At 41.4% G+C, this 22,359-nt stretch overlaps 2 protein-coding genes across 6 annotated transcripts; both read left to right on the top strand.

Moving 5' to 3' along the window:
* Positions 1-4,558: 4,558 nt before the first annotated feature.
* Positions 4,559-5,936, top strand: LOC100282777 (polygalacturonase inhibitor 1). Its single transcript, NM_001155683.2, has one exon. The coding sequence runs from the start codon at positions 4,653-4,655 to the stop codon at positions 5,730-5,732; it is 1,080 nt and encodes a 359-aa protein (NP_001149155.2). The 5' UTR covers positions 4,559-4,652; the 3' UTR covers positions 5,733-5,936.
* Positions 5,937-12,271: 6,335 nt separating this feature from the next.
* On the top strand, positions 12,272-20,828 carry LOC100501430 (O-fucosyltransferase family protein). Of its 5 annotated transcripts, none has more exons than XM_035960701.1 (15): positions 12,272-13,021; positions 13,428-13,473; positions 13,817-13,951; positions 14,105-14,693; positions 14,777-14,890; positions 15,145-15,409; positions 16,032-16,192; positions 16,610-17,062; positions 17,189-17,270; positions 17,972-18,027; positions 18,176-18,345; positions 19,579-19,743; positions 19,924-20,091; positions 20,179-20,351; positions 20,434-20,815. In XM_035960701.1, the coding sequence occupies exons 11-15, from the start codon at positions 18,220-18,222 to the stop codon at positions 20,594-20,596; spliced, it is 795 nt and encodes a 264-aa protein (XP_035816594.1). In that variant the 5' UTR covers positions 12,272-13,021; positions 13,428-13,473; positions 13,817-13,951; positions 14,105-14,693; positions 14,777-14,890; positions 15,145-15,409; positions 16,032-16,192; positions 16,610-17,062; positions 17,189-17,270; positions 17,972-18,027; positions 18,176-18,219; the 3' UTR covers positions 20,597-20,815. The 5 variants fall into 5 exon arrangements, with proteins under 5 accessions (XP_035816594.1, XP_035816593.1, XP_035816592.1 ...); XM_035960700.1 differs by having other exon boundaries at positions 15,145-15,420; XM_035960699.1 differs by having other exon boundaries at positions 14,777-14,993; positions 15,145-15,420.
* Positions 20,829-22,359: the final 1,531 nt, after the last annotated feature.

Here is a 22,359-nt window from a genome sequence, read left to right as displayed (position 1 = left end):
TATTATTTGCCAAAGGGGAGAGAGTTTGAAAAGGGCTTATATTTCACTCACAAGTATCCGTTTTTGGCGATTCATGCCAAAGGGGGAGAAAGTATTAGCCCAAAGCAAAAGGACCGCACCACCACCCATTTCAAAAATTTCGGAAAGTTGTTTTCAAATGGTATTTTTCAAATTAGTATTCCTCAAAGAAATTCTATCTCAATTGGTATATTTTAAAGAAGAGTTTTTCAAAAAATTAGTATCTAAAATATTTGATCTTCTTTCAATTTGAAAAACCTCTTGAACATTAAGAGGAGAATTTCATTAAGGGGGAGTTTTGTTTAGTCAAAGGAAAAGCATTTGAAACAGGGGGAGAAAATTTCAAATCTTGAAAATGCTTCTCAAAATCATATTCATATACCTTTTGACTATTTGCAAAAAGACTTTGAAAAGAATTTCCAAAAACATTTGCAAAAACAAAACAAGTGGTGCAAGCGTGGTCCAAAATGTTAAATATGAAGAAAGCAATCCATGCATATCTTATGAAAATGTAAATTGGTTTAATTCCAAGTAACCTTTGCACTTATCTTATGCAAACTAGTTCAATTCTGTACTTATATATTTGCTTTGGTTTGTGTTGGCATCAATCACCAAAAAGGGGGAGATTGAAAGGGAAATAGGCTCAAACCTTTTTCCAAATGATTTTGGTGGTTGAATTGCCCAACACAAATTATTGGACTAACTAGTTTGCTCTAGAATATATGTTCCACAGGTGCCAAAGGTTCACAACAAACCAATACAAAGTTATAAGAAAGGGTTCAAATGAAAGGAGCAAAGAAAACCGAAGGATGCCCTAGTCTGGCGCACCGGACTGGTGTGCCACCGGACATTGTCCGGTGCACCAGGGTGCATCAACTTCACCTTGCTAGCTTCGGGTTTTCAGGGAGCCTCTCCGCTATAATTCACCGGACTGTCCGGTGTAGCACCAGACTGTTCGGTGCACCATGCGGAGCAATGGCTACAACGCCAACGGTCGTCTGCAAAAGGTGAACAGTGAGCTACAGTGCGCGGACAGCGCGCGCAGAGTCAGAGCAGGCGTCAGATGGCGCACCGGACAGTGAACAGTGACTGTCCGATGCACCACCGGACTGTCCGGTGGACCCACATGTCAGAGCTGTAACGGTCGAACCCTAACGGTTGGGTGACGTGGCTGGCGCACCGGACTGTCCGGTGCACCCATCGACAGTAGTCTTCCCCAACGACCACTTTAGTGGTTGGGGCTATAAATACCCCCCAACCACCACACTTCAAGGCATCCAAGTTTTCAGCCAACACATTCAATACAAGAGCTAGTGCATTCAATACAAGACACAATTAGAGTGAATCAAAATCTCTCTGAGTCCCAATTCCACTCAAAGCAATAGTGACTAGAAGAGAGAGTTTTGTCGTGTTCTTTTGAGCTCTTGCGCTTGGATCGCTTTTATTCTTCCTCTATTCTTGTTCCCAAGACATTTGTAATCAAAACAAGAGACACCAATTGTGTGGTGGTCCTTGTGGGGACTAAGTGTCCCATTTAATTGAGAAGAGAAGCTCACTCGGTCTAAGTGACCGTTTGAGAGAGGGAAAGGGTTGAAAGAGACCCGGTCTTTGTGACCACCTCAACGGGGAGTAGGTTTGCAAGAACCGAACCTCGGTAAAACAAATCACCGTGTCATCCGCTCTTATTTGCTTGTGATTTGTTTTCGCCCTCTCTTTCGGACTCGATTATATTTCTAACGCTAACCCCGACTTGTTTTTGTGCTTAAAGTTTATAAATTTCAGATTTGCCTATTCACCCCCCTCTAGGCAACTTTCATCATGCCACCACAAAAAGATAGAGTTGTTGGTAGAACTAATAGTGTCAGCAAACCTAAAGAACAAGATTGCAATGAAGGCATCAACTAGGTTAAAGCTATCAACCAAAGGCAAGAGATGTCAAGATGGAGGGGCTAGAAGCTATCTAGAGACACATCGAGATACAAAAGAAGAAATTGCTCCAGACTGCTCAGCTTTGGTGATAGATAGATGAAGGCTTTGAATATCTTTATCACATCAGAAATGAAGAAGATTTATAATAAAGATAAGAGCATAGTAGATACCTCAACAAAAGCACCTTTTCCAAGAAAACTAAGATTATGTCGGTTTCATTTATGATAGTACATCTATGCTTTCATACAACTAGTCCCTTGGCCTACTACATACAAGCCACCCTAGCTTAAAACCATTACATCCCTATTTCCCGTTTGTTGTTGAAAACAGGATTTGGTGGTTTCTCGTTTGCCAAATATCGACTGGTTTCAAATTTCAAAATAAAAGAATAAATTTTGTTTCCCTGTCTGGTAAAATCGACCGAGAAACCAATAAAATCTATCGTTTTTCAGTGTTTCTCGATAAAACTCATTTTTCTCGGCATAAATAAATTTTAATTTATAAACCAGACGGGAAATTAAAAAATGGTCAAGAAACCGGTAAAACCGACAGAGGAACCACATTTTTTTACGAAATTCATTGTTTTTACTAAAAATACTAAGGAAACATATCTCGTGCACATTCACCTTTGGTGCACATGAACTAATAAAGTTCATAAAAATCTGAAAAAATGCATACATGTTCTTTCTATTGTACTTCTATTATATACAAAATTTCAAATTCGTTATATTTAGCCATAATAAAAAGAACATTTTAGCCGTTTTTCTAATTTAAACTTGTCAAAAAAATATCTTTTTATTACAAGTAAAGTATAATAAATTTTAACTTTAAATTTTGTATATAATTGAAGTAAAATGGAGATAATATGTATGGTTTTTTCAGATTTTTTTTGTGAAATTTGTTAGTTCATGTATACTATATATGCACCAAAGGCTCATATGCACTAGATATGTTTTTAATTATTGTTATTTAAAAAAGTAAAAATTAAACATGGCATGCATAGGATTACTTAGAAAAACATATATTTTTATCATATTTTTCTCTATTTTTATATTTCTTTGAATTTTAAATGATTTTAAAAAAAAATCGGCCGGAAAACTCGGTGGGAACGTGAAACCGGACCGGTTTATCGCCTTCTCGGTGTTCTCGAGCAGGATTATAAACCCTGGACCTCACCCATACTACTTGTATACTCGGTGTCGACCAGTTTCGACAATCATTTGATTCTTACTGCGAAGACTAGAAACACAGCGCCTAGACACTCTGCAACTGATCCTGATCGAGATGTTCGGTGACCTAACCGACCTCTAACTTTCCTGTACTTGAGGAGCGTGCTCAGGCATCTCTGTGGAGCCAGGCACGGCTTGAGCAATTTTCATTGGCCGGTATGCGAATCACGCCCCATGCATGCCAGCTGCTCCGATCCTTCACGGTCAGTTGGTCATAGCGCCTCCTTGGCTTCACATTCTACCCTTTGGGATATAAAAAATACTCAATTTATAATTCACGTTCTACATAAATCCAAGTTTATATACTTCCTCTGTCCTATGTTATAGTCCCGATTTTTGACTTTTTTATCAAATTTGATCGACTGGTCTTATTTTATGCTAAATTATATGCTAAACGATATTATAGTAAAAAAATAACACTAACTATGATTTTTTAATAAGACAAACCGATTGAACTTGTGTAAAAAAAGTTAAATAAATTATAAATTAGAACCGAGTATGACATAAAGCCATTCAACTAAAAAGCTTTACATACGAGATATGGGAAATACTTGTATCGTATGAGATGCACAAGGATGCCCCGGCGCACAAATGACAAATCGAACGTGAGCCATTGATATGTGATCCAACGGATGATACACAAATTGCAAAATTGCTCTCTCATACTCTCTGCAGTATTCTTACTACTTTTTCAAGAAACCCCGCCCGACCCTTTTTACCCAGGCGATGGACATAGGTGCTCTCTGTCTTCCTGTTGCAGGGAGCAACGTCGCCGCCTTTCTATCATGTTGCATGTGTTCCGTTGGCTCATTTGGAGCTAGCAACTCTGAAATGTTGTTTGCACATTCAAGAAAATGGATCTGTACAACTAAAATTCAGTTAATACAGTGCCAAGCTGCCAACAGAGCTAAAATTCAGAGTTGGCTATGAAGATTTGGTTCAAACAGCAGTGCCTAGCACATATTAGTCTCACGTGTTGTTGAGCAATGTCAGCCAACAGATAGTTCCAAAAAAAACAACAAATAAATCTATAAAGTTGTCTCCGTCATCAATTTCTTCGCATTCTTTCCTTTGCGAGGCTTTGGTAGTTCTTTAGCTCTATTGATTCTTTTACTCCTCCCCTTTGATCGAACATTATTTGGAGGATGTATTTGTATTTCTTATGGCATTGTGCAACGAATAAAATTCTCATATTCTTCTTGTACAGGTTACAACGTGCAACATGCATGCTCATGCTAGGTAAAAAGGGTCGCAAAGGTACAACGTGCAGCATGCATGTTCATGCTAGGTACATTTGATCATGCAGCATGCATGTTCATGCTAGGTACATTTTGCAACCAATAAAATTCTCAAATCCATGCAGCATGCATGTTCATGCTCGTCAGATTATTTGATCGATATTTTTTTCTCATTTTCTCATAAATATATTTTCTTATATTACCTCCTAGTAAGAAGTAATATGTGCTAGTGCTATATATGAAGCGCACCACAGATTGTGCGGTGGCGGCCAGAGCAAAGGCGATCACGGCAATGTCGTCGAGCCCATCGCTGATCTGCTGCTCCATGTCGCTCGGCCTGCTCTCTCTGCTGCTGCTTCTCTTCTCGGCCTGTTACACCGCCCCCACCTACGCCACGGACTGCGACCCCGCGGACCGCGCCGCGCTGCTGCGGGTGAAGGCGCAGCTCGGCGACCCGGCGCAGCTCTCCTCATGGCTGCCGTCCACTAACTGCTGCGCGTGGGACCCGGCAGTGTTCTGCAACGCGGCGGGCCGTGTGACGGGGCTGGCCCTCTACGCCCTGCCCGACGTCTCGGCGCGAGTCCCGCCGGCGCTCGGCGACCTCGCGGCACTCGAGATCCTCCAGGTGGACTCTGTGCCGGGCCTGGCGGGCCCCGTCCCGGCCTCCTTCGCCAACCTCACGCGCCTCCTCGACCTCGACATCAACGGCACCTCCATCTCCGGGCCCATCCCGGGCTGCCTCCTCGCCGCTGCCGTCAACCTGAGGACGCTCGTCATCGCCAACAGCAAGCTGGCCGGGCCCATCCCGTCGTCCCTGGCCGCACTCCCCGGCCTCCGGTACCTGGACCTCAGCGGCAACATGCTGAGCGGCGCCATCCCGCCGGAGCTGCTGCACGGGAGCTCCAGGTTCCTGATCCTGTCCAACAACCGGCTCACGGGGGAGATACCCGGAGAGTACGGTGACGGCGACGTCGACACCATCGACCTCTCGCACAACCAGCTCACCGGTGACCCCTCGTCGTTCCTGTTCGGCATCACGAAGCCGGCGGTCAAGATCGACCTGTCGTGGAACCAGCTCGAGTTCGACCTGACGGAGGTCAGGTTCCCGCACCACCTCAGGTTCCTGGACCTGAGCCACAACAGGGTCAGGGGCAGAGTGGCCAAGTCGCTGATGGACGTGAGGCTGGATCACTTCGACGTCAGCTATAACGAGCTCTGCGGCGAGCTCCCGGCGGGAAGGTTCATGTCCATGCACGAGGCAGAGTGCTACGCGCACAACAAGTGCCTGTGCGGCACGCCGCTCCCTCCGTGCAACTGAATCACTGCACTGGTTCAGGCTGTGCAATGATCACTGGTTTAATCTTGTGCGAACAAGTTGTTAGTTGTACCAGAACAGCGAATCAGTTGGTCGGGTATCCACGCTCAATGTTGGCTTTGGTATCGGATAATCTCTCTTGATCTGCACTTGTTTCAATTAGATTAGCTATAACATACGTGCAGGGACGTAAACGGTCGAGAAAACATCTCGTTCTGTTCGATACCGATTTTCATATTTACCCCGCTCAAATTCGTATTTTCGGACAAATGTGAAAACGATACGAAACGGGATAACAAAAATGAAAATGGAACGAAACAATTTAGGCTATATTATATCCAGGTCATTTTCGTTTATCCCGAATTACTCAAATATGGCATATCCAATTTTTACATTTTCATTTAGCCTACTACCCTATCTATAAGGTGTAATCTCATATTTCTACCTGTAAAATTATATCCCATATTTCTGTATATAAAATTATAGTATGACATGGACAGAGAGAAAGGATCCAAAGTAGAATGATTTTTAGCTTGAGTTACAATGTTATATGGTTGAATTTTGTGAACTACCAGTGTGCTTGTGATGTTGACTTGTTACATGTTTTCTAGACCTATTATCAATATATCGAGGTATGTACTTATGTTACTCATATTAATATATAGTTGTTGTTTATTGATGAGATTATGTATTATATGACTGATGTTTTCGTTTTTCGATTTCCGATTGCTATCGATGTATTTCTATTCGGATTAGTTCGCTTCTGTCATCCTGCACATCCCATTTCCGATAATTTCGACCATGAATCTATTTTCGATTTAAAATATAAAAATAAAATCGAGAAATAGTTTATCCAAATCGATTCTGTCTGTTTACATCCCCTACATGCAGTTTCCTAAAGAGCAGTACCCCGAGCCAGTGGCAGAGGACGAAAAAAATTTTAGGTATGACTCTACTCCTCCGCTTGAAGATTCTTAAATTCGGACCCGTTGTCGCTCCTTATCTTCTTCACCTTGAGCTCAAACTCATTTTGAGCTCTCCTTAGAAAGCGCTTGAGGGTCCTTTGGGTTTCAGACTTATCCTGCAAAAAGAACACCCAAGTGAAGCGAGAAAAGTCATCAACAATAACTAGACCATACTTCCTCCTATGCTCAGATAGGCGACGGGTCCGAAGAGGTCCATATGTAGCAGCTCCAGAGGTCTTGACGTGGTCATCACATTCTTGCTATGATGTGCTCCTCCCACTTGTTTACCTGCTTGACAAGCTGCACAAGGTCTATCTTTTTCGAAAACCGTGTAGTATTTAACATACAATCAATCAAATTGTTGAACAAAAACGCACAACATATACTAAATCGTTGATGCACATTCGTACGTGTAATTTATGCACAAAAGCACAATTAACTACACTATACACAGATCTAAGCAGTGAGACAATTAAAAAATAATGATCTATACTATTTCCCAAAAAAGTATCTTTATTTGCCATTCCTAAGTTTCCGTAAGTGAGAACACTATTGTTCAGAGACAACCACCAGAATACTTCAACATTGAGTAGTTTCTACACATTTATAGAAAGGGACTAATATAATCCTAAAACAGGTGTACAGATATATACTACCTTAGAATTGATGTGTATTTCTCAAACTTAGGTATGGCCAAGCTATACTAGGCCACAATAGGTTCTCCACCCCTGCCCCGAGCACATCTCTTAAATTGAATGGTAAAATGCATTTGCAAATTGGCACTCTGTAAAATTTCTGCGCTCGTGAACTACCTTCTTATCATGGTTGCACAAGCACAACTGTGCAAGATATGTGCATGCACGCAGGGTAGTATATAGTGTAAAATTGGATTACATCTTTTCTTTTTAGAAATTTAGCCCTTATATCCATATTATATGATGTGATTGTGATTTCATTCTTATTTTTTAACCTTTTGATTTTATTCTCTGTCTTGATGCGAAGAATCCATTTGCCCATTTACCTCTACTTTACAATCTGTTCGCTTCGGATTAAAGCCGGCTGTTTGAACTTTTGTAGAAGCAGAGCACATTACCTTATCTCTTCTATCATTTTAGAGCAATTCTAATGGAGGGGATTTGGGGGACCAAAATTCCTTACTATTCAATTCTGAATAGTAATGGATTTTGGTTCCCTCAACCCCCTCTGTTACTCTTGGTCTCAAATGAGCCATTAACTAAGGTGGAGGCGGGCCAGCACTCGTCAGCTGCTACTACTAGAGATGGTAAAATTCTTGGTGAGGCAGGCCCTGTAAGGCTCTGATCTATTTGGGTGGATACAAGGACGATTTCTCCCCTGTCGAGTTAACAGAATGGAGACGGGAAAGAAACTACCTTCGAATCTGATAAAAACCCCATAAACATCAATGTAACACCAATAGAAAATAGTTAATTTCAATTCATCACTCATCAATTCACAATTCACATACATGTTCATTTAACAATATATGCTTATTCAGAAACTTAAGCTCTCTAATAGTCACATGATGAAGTGATTATTATGGAGCTTAAGTTTCTGATTTTGTCTTGTTTCAATGATGTTAAGGTGATGTGTCACACCCGGATTTAAGCGACAAAGCCGGGTGCGCCTCATATATACGTCAAAGAAGACAACACATATAATAATAGTGTGTATAGAGATAAATGTCATAATATCATAAGAATACTTATTACATATTGTAAGTCTTACAAAATAAAAGATAAATAAACACGAACTAATGTCCATCCTTGGCGCCATAAAGTCAACTGGGAGACACCATCTAGATCAAATCGAACTCTTCATTGTGTGGCTCCTCTTGAACCACATGTTCTTCTCCTGTAGGGTGTGAGACAGCAAGGGTGAGCTCACACATGTTCATCGCTCAACAAGTTGTGGGGAATAATGTGCATGAACTTACCAAAGGTGAGAGTTTATGTGATGTGTAAGGCTGATCAATGATAGGGGGTTAAAGCTGAGCATTACTTTTAATAAGTTGGTCAAATTTTATTAGCAATTACTAGATGTAAGTAAATACCATACCATAATAAGAATAATAGAACAAAATTAATAAATAATCTCATGCAAAATCATATGACAAATTGAATTTAGTTTCATAATTTAATCATGCGAGAGTCCTGAGCTGCTTTTGACCGTGAGATCGGCTAGTATACCAGTTTTACACTTTACAGAGGTTGTACCATGCACCCACAAGTCGTGTATCCCATGTCGCCAGGGTTAGCTAGACCCTTAGACAGTACCAAGGTGAATGACTAGGGATCCACTACGAGGCCTTTACAAAGTTCCACTAGCTTTTGAAAACCCGGTACAGTTTATGGCCCTGTTTGGCACAACTGCTGCTTGTTAAAAAAGCAGCTTATCTGATAAGCTGATAAAAAAGTAGCTTCTGCTTGTTAGCTGCTTTTAGTTCATTTTGAGAAGCAGCTGAACTGATAAGCTGCTGCAGAAGCTGTCTGTTTGGCAGAACTTCGGCTTAAATTTGTGAAGAAGCTGAAAATAAGCTGTGCCAAACAGAGCCTATGGGAAGAGCACTTGCAGAAATCACTCGTCTGACCGCCATCGCAGCAAAATCACTTGCAGCAAAATCAACTCTCAAATATAATTTGAGATATCCGAATTTGCTATTTTATATCTTCATGTATTTATTATTATTATTATTATTATTATTATTATTATTATTATTATTATTATTATTATTATTATTTTCATATATATTTTGGGCCTTACATGATGTTTGCGTCTAGAATGTGTAATAAGGTAGCACATCATCTCGCTGCTATTGATTCTGATAGTCAAGAGTTGATTTGGATGTATAATTTTTTAGACGTTGTATTAGATTTTGTCGTCAGCGATTTAATGTTGTGCGAAGGTTAATGAAGTTTTCATATTGCTATAAACAAATGTGACGCGAAGCAATCAACGAGTCATGGAGAGAAACATTCTAAGAGTATATATTACTAAATGTACCAATCTAATTACTACTTCATCGTAATAACGCACGATAAATTTTCTAGTACATATGCATATAAAAAAGAAAAGTGATAAATATGCACATTTTATTATTATTATTATTATTATTATTATTATTATTATTATTGTTGTTGTTGTTGTTGTTGTTGTTGTTTGTCACACCCGGTTTTAGAAGGTAAACCGAATGCGAACCATGTACGTGCCAGGATCAGTTATTCACGTACACAGCAGTTACATAATATGGACATCATCACACAGTGCTCAAAATAGTATTAATAAGGGAAATAGTCGATTACATCATACGTCTAAGACGTCCATATAGTTCTTACAATAAATCAAAGTGCGGAAAAGAAACATAGATAACACGGCCTTCACAGGCAGCCGACTGGGGGTTGCCGCTAACCCACACCTAGAACTCGTCGTAATCTTGGAACTCCTGGAAGTCTCCTTCCACAGCCTCATCTTCGCCTGAGCAGTGGTTGCAATGCTGACAACCTGGGGGGGGGGGGGTTTGGTGTGTAGAGCAAGGGTGAGTACACATCAACATACTCAGCAAGTATCCTGTTTGGCTATAGTGGACTAGCTTTATGTGGGGATAAGTCAAGCAGTTGCTTTTAGTTGGTCAGGTTATTACTTACTAGTAGAAAGCCAGGTTTTAACATTAACCCAAGTTATTAACCCGATGTACCCTTTCCAAACGGAAAGAATACCACTTACCAGCACCATAATCATAACCAAAACCATCAATCTCATAACCACCTGTACCACAATGTCTCTGATCAAGTACCACTAATCACTGGAGCTCCCTTGGCCGCTCATAACCGCGAGCACGGCTGATATATCAGTTTCATAACACTCTGCAGAGGTTGTGCACTTTACCCACAAGCCGTGATTCCCTCTTGCCTCGGGCCGATCAAACCCTTAAACACTACCAAGGTGAATAGGCAGGGTTTCACTACGTAGCCTTTACAAAGATTCCCCGGGGCTGTAGCCACCCGTTAGGTTTCCTAAATGCACCGCACTCCTCCCCAAGGGGCGAACCCAAACTTGGCAGAGCGAGCCGCATACACCGAGCCCCATTGACGGCACGACGGCTAAGTGAACTACACCCTGGATCCTCTAATTATTCAGCTAAGGGCACCCCATTCCACCCTCATGGTTGCACTGTTTTCCCGGGCGGTCATCCATAGAACAGGTCCTTACGGAGAGGCACTCGAGAAACCGCTCGAGTCCCCTTGAAAACCACAAGTATAATCATAAAGAAGAACGGGAAAACAGCGTATCATAGATAATCACATCATGTTCATTGATTAGAGTTGAGCAATAGCATCAGACTAAGTAGTAATAATCCGACCCAAATAGGTAAACAAGGACATGGATAACAAAAGCTAGTCAATCCTTAGGTATAAATGTGTAATGCGGGAGGTGAATTAAAGAATGAATAGGACATAGATAGGTCAAAGGACACTTGCCTCCACCAAACGACTGCTGCTCAGGGGCTTCTCCTGCGAATTCCTCGGGCTCTTCGACCGGATCGTTCTCTATGCGAGCGCAAACATACATACATACATCCACATATTTAATACAAAAGAACAGTACACCATACAAGATAACAAATAAAGCGAATATGCATCAAGTATGACATTCGATAACGCATTTGTTATGGTTAGAAAGAAACGGGAAAGGTCTCGCAGGGGGTTAAATCTTATGCACTAATGACACAATTGGTTTTTAACAAAATAATTCTGTTATATAAATTTATATATACTAATGGAAACCTAATCACTTTTAGTTGATCAACATTGCACAGGGTAAACAATTAACTACGTGAATCAATAACATAACGGAATTTTAAATTAAACTTCCTATTTTCCCATAGCATGAACAGTGATCAGCCTACTTAAAATACAGTAACTATGATCACAGAAAGTAAATAAAATAAAATAAAAAAAATAAAAAAAACAGAGGGGGGGGGCGGTTGAACCGGCCCTAGGGCGGTTGAACCGGCCCTAGGCGGGGCGCGCAGGGGCCTGGGCCGGCCGGGGTCGGCCCACGGCGCGGGAGAGAGAGAAAAAGAGGAGAGAAAAAGAGAGGGAGAAAAAAAGAAAGAAAAGATCTTCTCCACGTTTTCGAAATCCGATCTTTCTACATGAATGCAATTGCGCTTTCAAAGCAATCAAAAGAAATGCAAGGTTCGGCATGGTGCATCAAACAACATAAAGTATTTAGGGTTTTTCCTACACGGGAGATCCAAACCGAATCCCGCTTAGAACTTTGGAAAAGGTCAAGGTTTAGCGAAGGGAAAAAGAAAAGGGAAAGGTAACGCCCGAATTTTGGCGAGTAAAGAAAAGAAAAAAAATTCAACTGCAAAAATTCGGGGCGTTACATTGTTGTTGTTGTTGTTGTTGTTGTTGTTGTTGTTACATACATGTATATCTATTACTACCTATTAAGGCTGCAAGGGGTAGGCTGCCTCCCCTGGTTCTGCCTTCGGTGAATGTACACCGTCCAATCGCTTCTGTAAATCTACACCGTCCGCCCCTGCTTACGCCCACGTTCGTCCTCGTCTCCACGCCCACGTTCGTCCCCCGCCTCCCCCTCTCCCACCCCGCGTGAGCCGCCGCCCCTGCTCCCCCTGTTCGCACCCGCCGCCCCTGCTCCCCCTGTCCCGCGCCGCGGTGACAGGATCCGAGAACACCCCTGCGGACGCGTCCAGGATTCAAGGCCTCCCCCTCCCTTCCCCTGCCCTCACCCCCTCGGCGATGCCCGGATTCATGGTGGCGCAGGCGCTGGAGGCGTCCACAGGGGGCGACACCGTGACCCTGCCCCCGTTCGACATCAGCGCTCCTCCCCCCGACCACCGTCGATTTGGTGTCTGAGCCCTCGCTAGATCTCGCACCCTCACCGAAGCCCTCATTGGATTCGACGCCCTCACTGGAGGTTGCACCGCGATGGGATCTAGGAACCGTAGATGGCCTCGACCACCCACGTGGGTTGTTGCCTCTGCGGATGAGACGCAGCGCCAAGGGGCCAGAGGAAACGACGTGATGGACCTCATATCACAGCTCATGTCATGGTTCATGCCTCTCATCGCCTCCCGCCGTGGTTCGCCGAGGCCGCCCCATGCTGCACGCCATGGGCAGCGATGTCGCCTTCACGAAGCTCGGCATGGAGTGCTACCCCAAGGAGGCCACCGCTGTTGGGGTCAAGGGATTCCCCGACATGGAAAAATAACCGACGACGAGATCAATGCCGCCTCCGTCACTTGCTGCCGCATCTACCTCAGGTCCGAGTCTGAACCTGGTGAGCCCCCACCCACACAAGTTCAGAATTCCCAGATTCATCTGTTGCAGTCCTCTTACTTTCCCTGCTCATTTTGGTAGTAAAAGATGGTGCCATTCTGCCTCCAAGGCACACTAATCATAACCACTAATCCACTATTTCGAGGAATAATTCTGAACCATCAACTCAATAGTAAGACAAGCCAACAGTTGCTTTCCCTTCTGGACATGGCTTTGTTGGGCTCACATGTCTCTCACCGATGGTAGGCATCCGATTTGGTAGGAAATCTGGGCGCTGATAGATCCATTGGCAGATTTATTGGGTAATGAAAACAGTGATTGGCGAGAACATGTCATGTAACCTCATGTCAGGTGGGGTGCTATCTGTTTGGTAGGATTAAAAAATAATTGTTCTGTCTTCATCCTAGGTATATCGCAAGTTCTTCGGCGGGTACTGCAACTGCTCATACCATGGTTAGTCTTAGTGAACCTCTCTTGGTGTTCTTAGGTTTACCTATAGCTATTATTTATCTGTAGCTATTATCTACTGGGTTTCTTTCTTGGTGTTGATAGTTTGTTGGAGATTAGGCATTTGATTTCCTTTACAAAATAGGTTCAGTTTGAAATTGCGGCCAAAGCAATGTTTTCATGTGGTTTCATCAATTTTAGTTTCTATATTTACATGTGTTTGATTGTCCCTTGCCCTCGTTTAGATAGAGATTTCTATCAAGAGTATAGAAAGTTGGTGCCTGACAACTAGCTGCTTGCATTCATCCACCCCCTATAGTTTCAATTTACAGCTGAGTTCTTTCTTCAGATTGCAGAGCTGAGAACACCTTGAAGCTAGGAGATGTCATCCAGTACCATGAATGTGGTTACCGCATTCTCTATAAGAAGCGGGCACCGATCCATGTGTAGTACCAGCAAACTTCCCATTTTCTATGACTCCAAGGTCCGCTCAACTGCATTGCCTGTTGTGACATGTTTAATGCATGCACATTCTTTCTATTTCTCTATCAAAGGAATTGCTTTGTATCATCTCCATAGATCTGTTAAGCATGCTCCAAAAGGATTTGATCTTTTAATCAATTATCTTCTAATGAAGGCCTTATGTCATCCAGCAATGGCAGTTGCCGTTCAGTTTGGACTATAGAATTCAATTATGAGTTCAGTTTGTTGATATTAAAGGAAAGATACAGGTCAGCCTCTTTTACTTAACAAGGTAAGAGCTCTAAATTTATGTTAGTATAGTAGAAGTTTTTTTGTTGTAAATATCACTTGCATATACGCCAGCTAGATGCTCACTATTTGTCCTCTCTCAAGGTCTCAATCTGTCTGATGTTTATTCAACCGATTAGCTATCATCATAAACCTGAATAACATTTTGCTTTGTTCATGTTCAGGATTCATACTTAAATACTTAACAAGGTAAGAGCTCTAAATTTATGTTAGTATAGTAGAAGTTTTTTTTGTTGTTGTAAATATCACTTGCATATACGCCAGCTAGATGCTCACTATTTGTCCTCTCTCAAGGTCTGAATCTGTCTGATGTTTTATTCAACTGATTAACTATCATCATAAACCTGAATAACATTTTGCTTTGTTCATGTTCAGGATTCATACTTAAATTTATCTGATGCAATTTTTCAACTGAACGTGAACTTGGCAGGGGTGAGTACGGAGTAGTGTACAAGGTATGTCCATTCTTCTATCGCTCCAATTTTCAACTGATGGAAACAGTAACAGATAATTAATGGCTCACCTACTTGCAATGAAGCGAGTTCTGCATTGAGCTGTCGTAGAGAGCGTAGACAGACACTCTAGCCAACGTTGTTGGCTGGGATTGGAACACAAAAGCGAGACAAGGGATGAGAAGCACAGGAGGAGCCAGGTGAGGTGAGGTGGCGACACACAGGAGTCGGGCAAGCTCAGCTCATCTCATCTCATGCTCTACTAAAAAGGATTAGCCCATCTCAAGAGAAAAGAGTAACATTGTCAGCCCACTGCAATAACCACACTATTACCAGTCTTGAAATTCACTTTTTGTTTGTTTGTCATAGAACCAGGGATTCATGACAGGAAATGATCTCCTTCTCAAGATAAGAAAATTGCATTTAAGTTACTAATCAGTGTATGGTTTACTAGTTTGGCGGAGGCCTCAATCCGGGTCTAGACCAAGGTCATGGTGGCGACGAAGGTGGAGGCCGAGGTGGAGGGTGATGCTTCCACTCTCAGTCTTGGGGTGGGGTCGTGGGGATGACATATGAGAGTGGGGTGCAGTGGTGGCTCGTCGACATCAGCCATTGGCACCCTTCCCCTGCCCAGTTCGATGATGCACCCTCCCTCCTACTACTTCACGATGGCACCACCATCTCCAGGTACCGTGCCGATGGAGGAAAGGAGAAACAAGGTATTTTGAAGGTACCGAAAAATTTAGTTGTCTTCTGTAATTTGAATAGGCCAATGGCCTTTGTTGTTGAATGATTATGTTTTCTATAATTTGAACTAGCCAGTGGCCTTTGTTTAGTTTGTGTTTGTACCATTATGGTGAATGATGTGGTGGATGCACCTAAATTCAGATTGAACTGCATTCATTTTTATTGTCATTTCAAGGCCCTAATTTCAGATTGAACTAGATGCTTCTGTGTTGTCTGTTCATTATGGATGTCTACACACTAATTTAATTTCTGCCTGCTTAAATTTACAGTCGCCAGATACCTAAAACATCAATATGTTTTCGTAGGAAGTATAAGGGCTCTTTTAGTCTGGCATTACCTGTACAGTCATAATTTGAGCACTTCCTATTTTGTTTGGTGGAAAGTACTCTGATCACTTCCCTTGCCTCTGCTTTGTTGTACCATGTGATATATTGTGTTTTTGTTGAGAATAACTCTTTATAAATCAACTACATGAAACAGCATATAAAGAAAACTGAGCTGATTTAATTAAGTATTGTTCATTTCTATAGGCTGTAATTGAATTGATTCTGGGTATTTCAAGAAAACTGCTTGTTTCTTTTAAATTTCCAACAGATTAAGAGTGATGCCACATACTTAGCGATGGGGTGCTTGATATCCTAGATATTGTACTAGCTTCAGACCTCGCCGAATTGACACCTTCGAAGAAATGAAGTCGCCAGATTGGTAGGCTTTGAGTGTTTCACCAGAGGAAGTATGTAGTGCAGTTAAGGAAGGTAAAATCGATTTTCTGCCATTCTAATCATTTACATGGATAGGTCTTCCTTTCTACAATGCTTCTTCTGTGTAATCTTAAATTCTTAATGCATAGTCTTGTAACTGCATATTTATTCTACATTTTTTTAAAGTAGTAGTACTCATTTATGATGCAATGATGTTAACTTCTCCATCTTCTGGTTTACAGCTTCTCTTGTAACATTGGATATAATGACGCTGCTACATGACTATTATTTTGACATCATAACCTACATATAAAGATTAGAGACTAATCTGTTTTTTTCTGAGCTAAGGTGTTAAGACATTTCCAAATATCGAACATCTATCTTTTAGTATGCAAGCATTTTAGTTTCTCAGAGGTATACTGTTCCCCATCTCTGTATTTTATTTCATCCACCGCCCTTGCTAATTTGTAGGAAATGAACTTCCATCAGACTTGATAGACACACTACTAAAGTGGATCCCAAGCAATGATGAGGAGCTTAGGCTTCGACTGTCCTCCCATAGCACCGCCACACCGCATGCGTCCGCGGCGGCGTCCGCCTCGGCGCCGGTCTCGCACACCGCTCCCTAGCTGGGGAAGTTCATCGCCTCCGAGCCCTTCAACGTGGGGGGATTCGATTGGGCGATCTACTTCTACCCCGATGGGAAGAGCGGCGAGGATGGCGTTGTCTACGTCTCGCTCTTCATAGCCCTGGCCAGCGAAGGCACCGATGTGCGCGCGCTGTTCGAGGTCACGCTCGTCGACCAGAGCGGCAAGGGGCAAGACAAGGTGCATACCCACTTTGGGAGGTCTCTCGAGAGCGACCCATACACCCTCAAGTACCGCGACAGCATGTGATGAGTCTATGTACAGGTTGTTTCCTACGGTAAGTCTGTTAAAACTCAATTGTTTGTTTCAATATATTTGGAATTGTGCCTTTAAACTAGAGTGAAATTTCCTCTACTTATTTCTTCTGTTGAAGTGACATGCTCTGAACTGCTCTTGGCTTCAGGTATGCTTATCTATGGTGGAAAGAAAAAGTGATTGACTCATACTTGAAAAGAAAAGATGGCCTTTGCCCATTGACGCCTGAGGTAAGCCATCAAGTTTTCTATTGTATCATCATAGGTCCCTGTGCTTCAAGCGCAATATCAGTGCCTCTACTGTACATATATATTTGTACATTTGAGAGGCCATTGTCATCCCATACATGCAGAATTGAGTATTACATACATGGAACATCACTTTAAGTCCATGTGGATATTTTATCATGTCATATGTTAAACGCATGCTGAAATACTTGGGAATGGATGCAAATTGTGTTTGTGGAGAAAGATATTTGAAATGCCATCACAGACATCATGAGAGTATTGTAGATAAATGTGGATATAAACAAGTTATGCAAATCATCGTTCCTCTCTTTTACAGTTAACTTTGTTCAGCTAGGCCTCTCTCTTTTTCCCTGCATACACTTTTCTTTTTCTTTTCTCTTGTGTGTGTGTGTCCACTAAAGTTATATAATTTTCAGCCTACACTTTGTGGTTCTGTTTTCTTCCTTGATATCGATAATTGTACAACACATAGACTGCATTTCCAATTTTTTCCCTTTCTATACTACTGTATTAAGAACGGAACGTCGACGTCCACACCTAGCGTGCCCCCGCCTCTTTTGCAGATAAAGCTATGCAGTTGTTTCAAGTTTGAATTTAAACCACATCTTCATCTGTGCACATTCATCTTTTGCCTTTGGAAGTTTGCCCCAGTTGACATACTATTGCTCACTGTTTTTTTGCAGACAACCAGAAATTTGCCATGACCTCGTTCCTGACCAAGAAAAACTGTCAAGCACAGGTTAGATTTTGCTTTGTTGCTATTTATGTTTCTATATTTTCTTGTCTGAGATGCACGTGGTATTTATAGTTATGTGCAAAACATAAGGACATAGACCTTCTCCCCACTTAAAAAAACAGCTTATAACTTGACATGATTTTTGACTCAGAATCACAGTTGATATATTGGGATTCCAAGGTATCAGAGGCTGATATGGATGCAATGTGGAAACATCCTGATGTGTATAAGGAGTGGATAAAATCTGGTGAGAGACGTGGAAATGTACGATTCTCCCATGATGCAAAGAACATGCCTTACCTTTCTCGCGTCGAGGTGAAGGTAAATAGGATTATAAATATTTGCAATAACTTATCTGCTTATGTCTAAAATCTTGAGTAATATATGTTCTTGTATAAATAGCATATGTTTTTGCATAGAGTTACAGCCTTGTGCTTGTACATACATTCCCCCCAATTTCTTTTGATTACATTGTTAACTAGGCAGTCAGTCAGATACTCAGATTCCACCTAGCACCAGCACATCCTTTTGAAATAAAGGTAACTTGGATAGTTGGGATATCACGAGAGCCGTAGTCAACTACAAAATGTTGTTGCTTCACTTATGAGTTATTTTTGCTACCATATCGCTAAGCTGAGTTTCTTCTTTTCATCATAATATAGTTCTCCCATTAAGGGGCATATTAGTTTTCTTCTAAGTTCTGTAGAATTGGTCATAAAGATTAGCATATTTCCCATTATTATGCTGGCTGAAGACAATTTTTAATTTAAGTTGTGACTGTTTTGGCCCCAGAACCGATTAAGTTGTTGATGAACATTTCAATACTGTACTCCTGAACTGTTATGATGCAATTGGTATAATGCTTATGATCAGAATAATTCATCAGCACCAGGTGAACTTTGATTTACCTTATAATATGATGGAGCACCTTGTGATTTCGACATTTATCTCTACTACTACTTAAGAAGTTATTGTAGGCGTCCACAAAAGGTTTTGGTGCACGGTTCTGCCCAGGATCCTCGTACGCGATACAATGCAAGTTTGCCGAGGCCGCCATCAACGCCATCCTCCCGCAATCCCCGCCGACTGCCTTGCCTACCCCTTCCATCCTCCTCCCCACCCATCCGCCGACTGCCTTGCCTGCCTCTTCCATCCTCCTCCCCACCCCTCCTTCCATCCTCGCCCCGCGCGCTCCGCACGCGTTCCATCCATGCTAGCCTACAGCAACAGATGAAATTAAAAGACTTTCATGATTGGTAACATCATCAGCTAAGTAAATCTTCAAAATTTTACATATTTTCCACTGAATAATATTACTGCTACATCTTTTGGAGGTGGTTCTGACAACCCTCACTTGCCACACAACCATGAAACGGATCAAGTTGTGTACACTGGAACATTTGATAACGATACAGTTAGTTTCAAAGTTTTTGGTCAACTCAATGCTTATAACGTTTGGGAACCAGGGATCCACCATTATGTATTTGACTCTTGTGGTGTAATATGCTGTCAGTGTGCTGAAGCAAGTGTGCATCTGTTATTATTATCTTGCAGGATATGATTGCCTTCTCATGTTGTGTATATGATGGTGGTGATGAGGAGAAGGAAATGGATGCAGCCAGAGAAATAGGTTGGAGAGGGAAATTTACTAAGAGAGGACGTGTAATAAGACCAGGAATTATTAGAATGAGTGGAAAATGTCCTCTTACACCTTTGGAGGTATGTCAGGATCTAAAAGCAGAAGGTAGAACAACTGATGTTATTACCATTTCAGAAATTTGCACTCAAGCACATTTTGAGGGTTCATGCTGTGCTCATTTTTATTTTTATTCGGTATAAAACAAATGATTTAGGATCATGGCATAATTTGTCTTGAGATGCTTATCTCGTGATCTTTAGGTTGGGTTAATGCTTCGTGGAATGGATTTCAGCAATAAGACTGCAATCTTTTTGGCATCTGGAAAGATTTACAAAGCAGAGAAGAACATGGCTTCTCTTCTTGAAATGTTTCCTCTCCTACAGACAAAAGAGACACTGGCATCAGAAGAGGAACTTGCTCCATTCAAGGTAGGAACTGCAGGAATTTTTTGTTCTGTACTTCCATATGTTGATTGTTCTGAAATGACTCAGTATTGCCAGAATTTCTCCTTCTAGATGGCTGCTGTTGACTATAGTATTTGTGCCCAAAGTGAAGTTTTTGTGACCACACAAGGTGGAAATCCCGCATTTTTTATGGGTCACAGGAGATACTTGTATGGTGGGCATTCAAAAACAATTAAACCAGACAAAAGAAGGCTTGCTGTACTCTTCAATAATCCACGTATAGGGTATGATAACACTACTTGTCCATCGAGTTTTAAGCACTTGACCATCTTATTTGTTAAAATAACAATTTTTATTCATCCGCAGGTGGACGGCATTGAAGCGGCACTTGCTTAATATGAGAGCATACAGTGATGTCAAGGGGATCGAAATGAAAAGACCAAACGAATCTATATATACCTTCCCGTGTCCTGACTGCATGTGCCGCTTGAACAGAACAGAACACTCGAAATCCAAACAGAGTAGATAGTATATTTCGTATGTAGACCAAATGGCTAAAACCATCCAATATTTTCATAGACTGAAAATGCAGAGAAAGCAACAAAGGTGTATCAATACAGTCGTACAAGCTTAGTATCGGATGGTTTTTAATTTGTATAGCAAAGCACGGGCACATACCTATATATCTTTTAATGTATGTAAATATTCTTAACCTTTAAAAGATACTAACAAGCAGGTATAACGATAATTAATGTTTCTATATCTTAATATATTTTATCATTATATGTTGATTCCGTAGCAACGCACGGTCATACACCTAGTTTATAAAAGAAATGGCTAAGTAAAAGAAAAGGTCCACGTTATTGTCTCGTAAAGGCCTGCTGTTCTGCAACATAGGCCCATTTTGTGGCGTTGGGCCGGCCTGCTTTGCTGCTTGCTAGGCTGCTGGTTCTGCCAACCGCCAAGTCACCGAACGCCCGCGGTGGTCTTCCCGGCCGAGTCTCGGAAAGTCCGTTCGTTCAGCTTCGATCCTTCCAGGGCCGGACCGGCAAATTCGGATGGACTGTACTAAGGGCTTTTTGGTTCTTCAAGTCAAAAATAAAAAAGGTTAAAATTAAATGTGAACGTATCTGGCTAATTTCTCCATGCAACCGTGTAAATTTCTAATCTGAACCACGTGATGTTGATCTAAGGGAACGTACGGAGGAGTGGGTGGGGGATTTGAAAAAGTGTGATTAGCAGCAGACGGTTAAGTGTAAAATTATTCAAGCGTCCCTTGAATCAACGTCATGTGGTTTAGATTAGAAATTTGCACGGTTATACGGAGGGATTCATTTACACCGGATATGTTTCCAATTAAGTCAGTGGCTAAAGTACCCATCACAAAGGCTAAAACAATTTAACCTCGTTAGTCCATATGTTAGAGCTAAAGTGGGCTAAAATGTTAGATTCCCACCATATAACCTCCCCCACCGTAACAACAAGAATGATGAGGGGGTACTTTGATCTTTGTAGACAATATTTATTGTTTTATTAACTGCTTTAGTAAAATGAAAGCTAAACGGTAGCCTATGTATTTTAGTCCTTTCACTCTAGGCCACGAAAACCAAACAGGGATTAACTTTCAAAACAGAAATTATTTTCTAGAAGCTATAATCGAAATTATATTATGATTGAATATATAAAAAAACATGCATATGTAATTCTGAATTGCAAAAAACTACTAGACAACATTAGTGACTATTTATAATAGATGTATTTAGCTTTTTTGACTCAATTAAATTCTAGAAAATAGTTTCTGTTTTGACGATTATAGTAACTTGGATCATATTTTGTAGATGAATTTTTGGAAGACGTGATTTTTGACGCTCACTGTTTGTACATTTACATATTTAAAAACCAATCAATATTCATTGGGACCTTATGGTAATCAAGTGGCAGCAAGTGGAAGTGTGGAACAAAAAGGAAAGAATTTCTTAAACGTAGAATCACATCACAGCGCTATCAATTCACTTTGTCAGGTTGAGACTGCTCGTAACCACTAGGGGAGAGAATGAATAGGGACCAGTACAAAGCCGTTCCGACTCCCCTTCCCATGTTGGGCCTGTTCAACTTTTTTTTGACCAGTTTTTTCAAGAATCTAGCTACGGGAGAATCTGGTTATGTAGAGAATTTAAGTATCATTAGGATTACGTGCGAAGGAAAATAAAGTTGTCCATGAGGCTCAGGATCTATAAAGTGACGGGTTACTATTATTGCGACGACTCAACCGATTATATGTTTATGTTGATT

The sequence above is a fragment of the Zea mays genome, chromosome 7, assembly GCF_902167145.1.
Source record: "Zea mays cultivar B73 chromosome 7, Zm-B73-REFERENCE-NAM-5.0, whole genome shotgun sequence".
NCBI lineage: Eukaryota > Viridiplantae > Streptophyta > Magnoliopsida > Poales > Poaceae > Zea > Zea mays.
The sequence above is the reverse complement of the archived record's forward strand: the minus strand, read 5'-3'. Positions and strand labels throughout refer to the sequence as shown.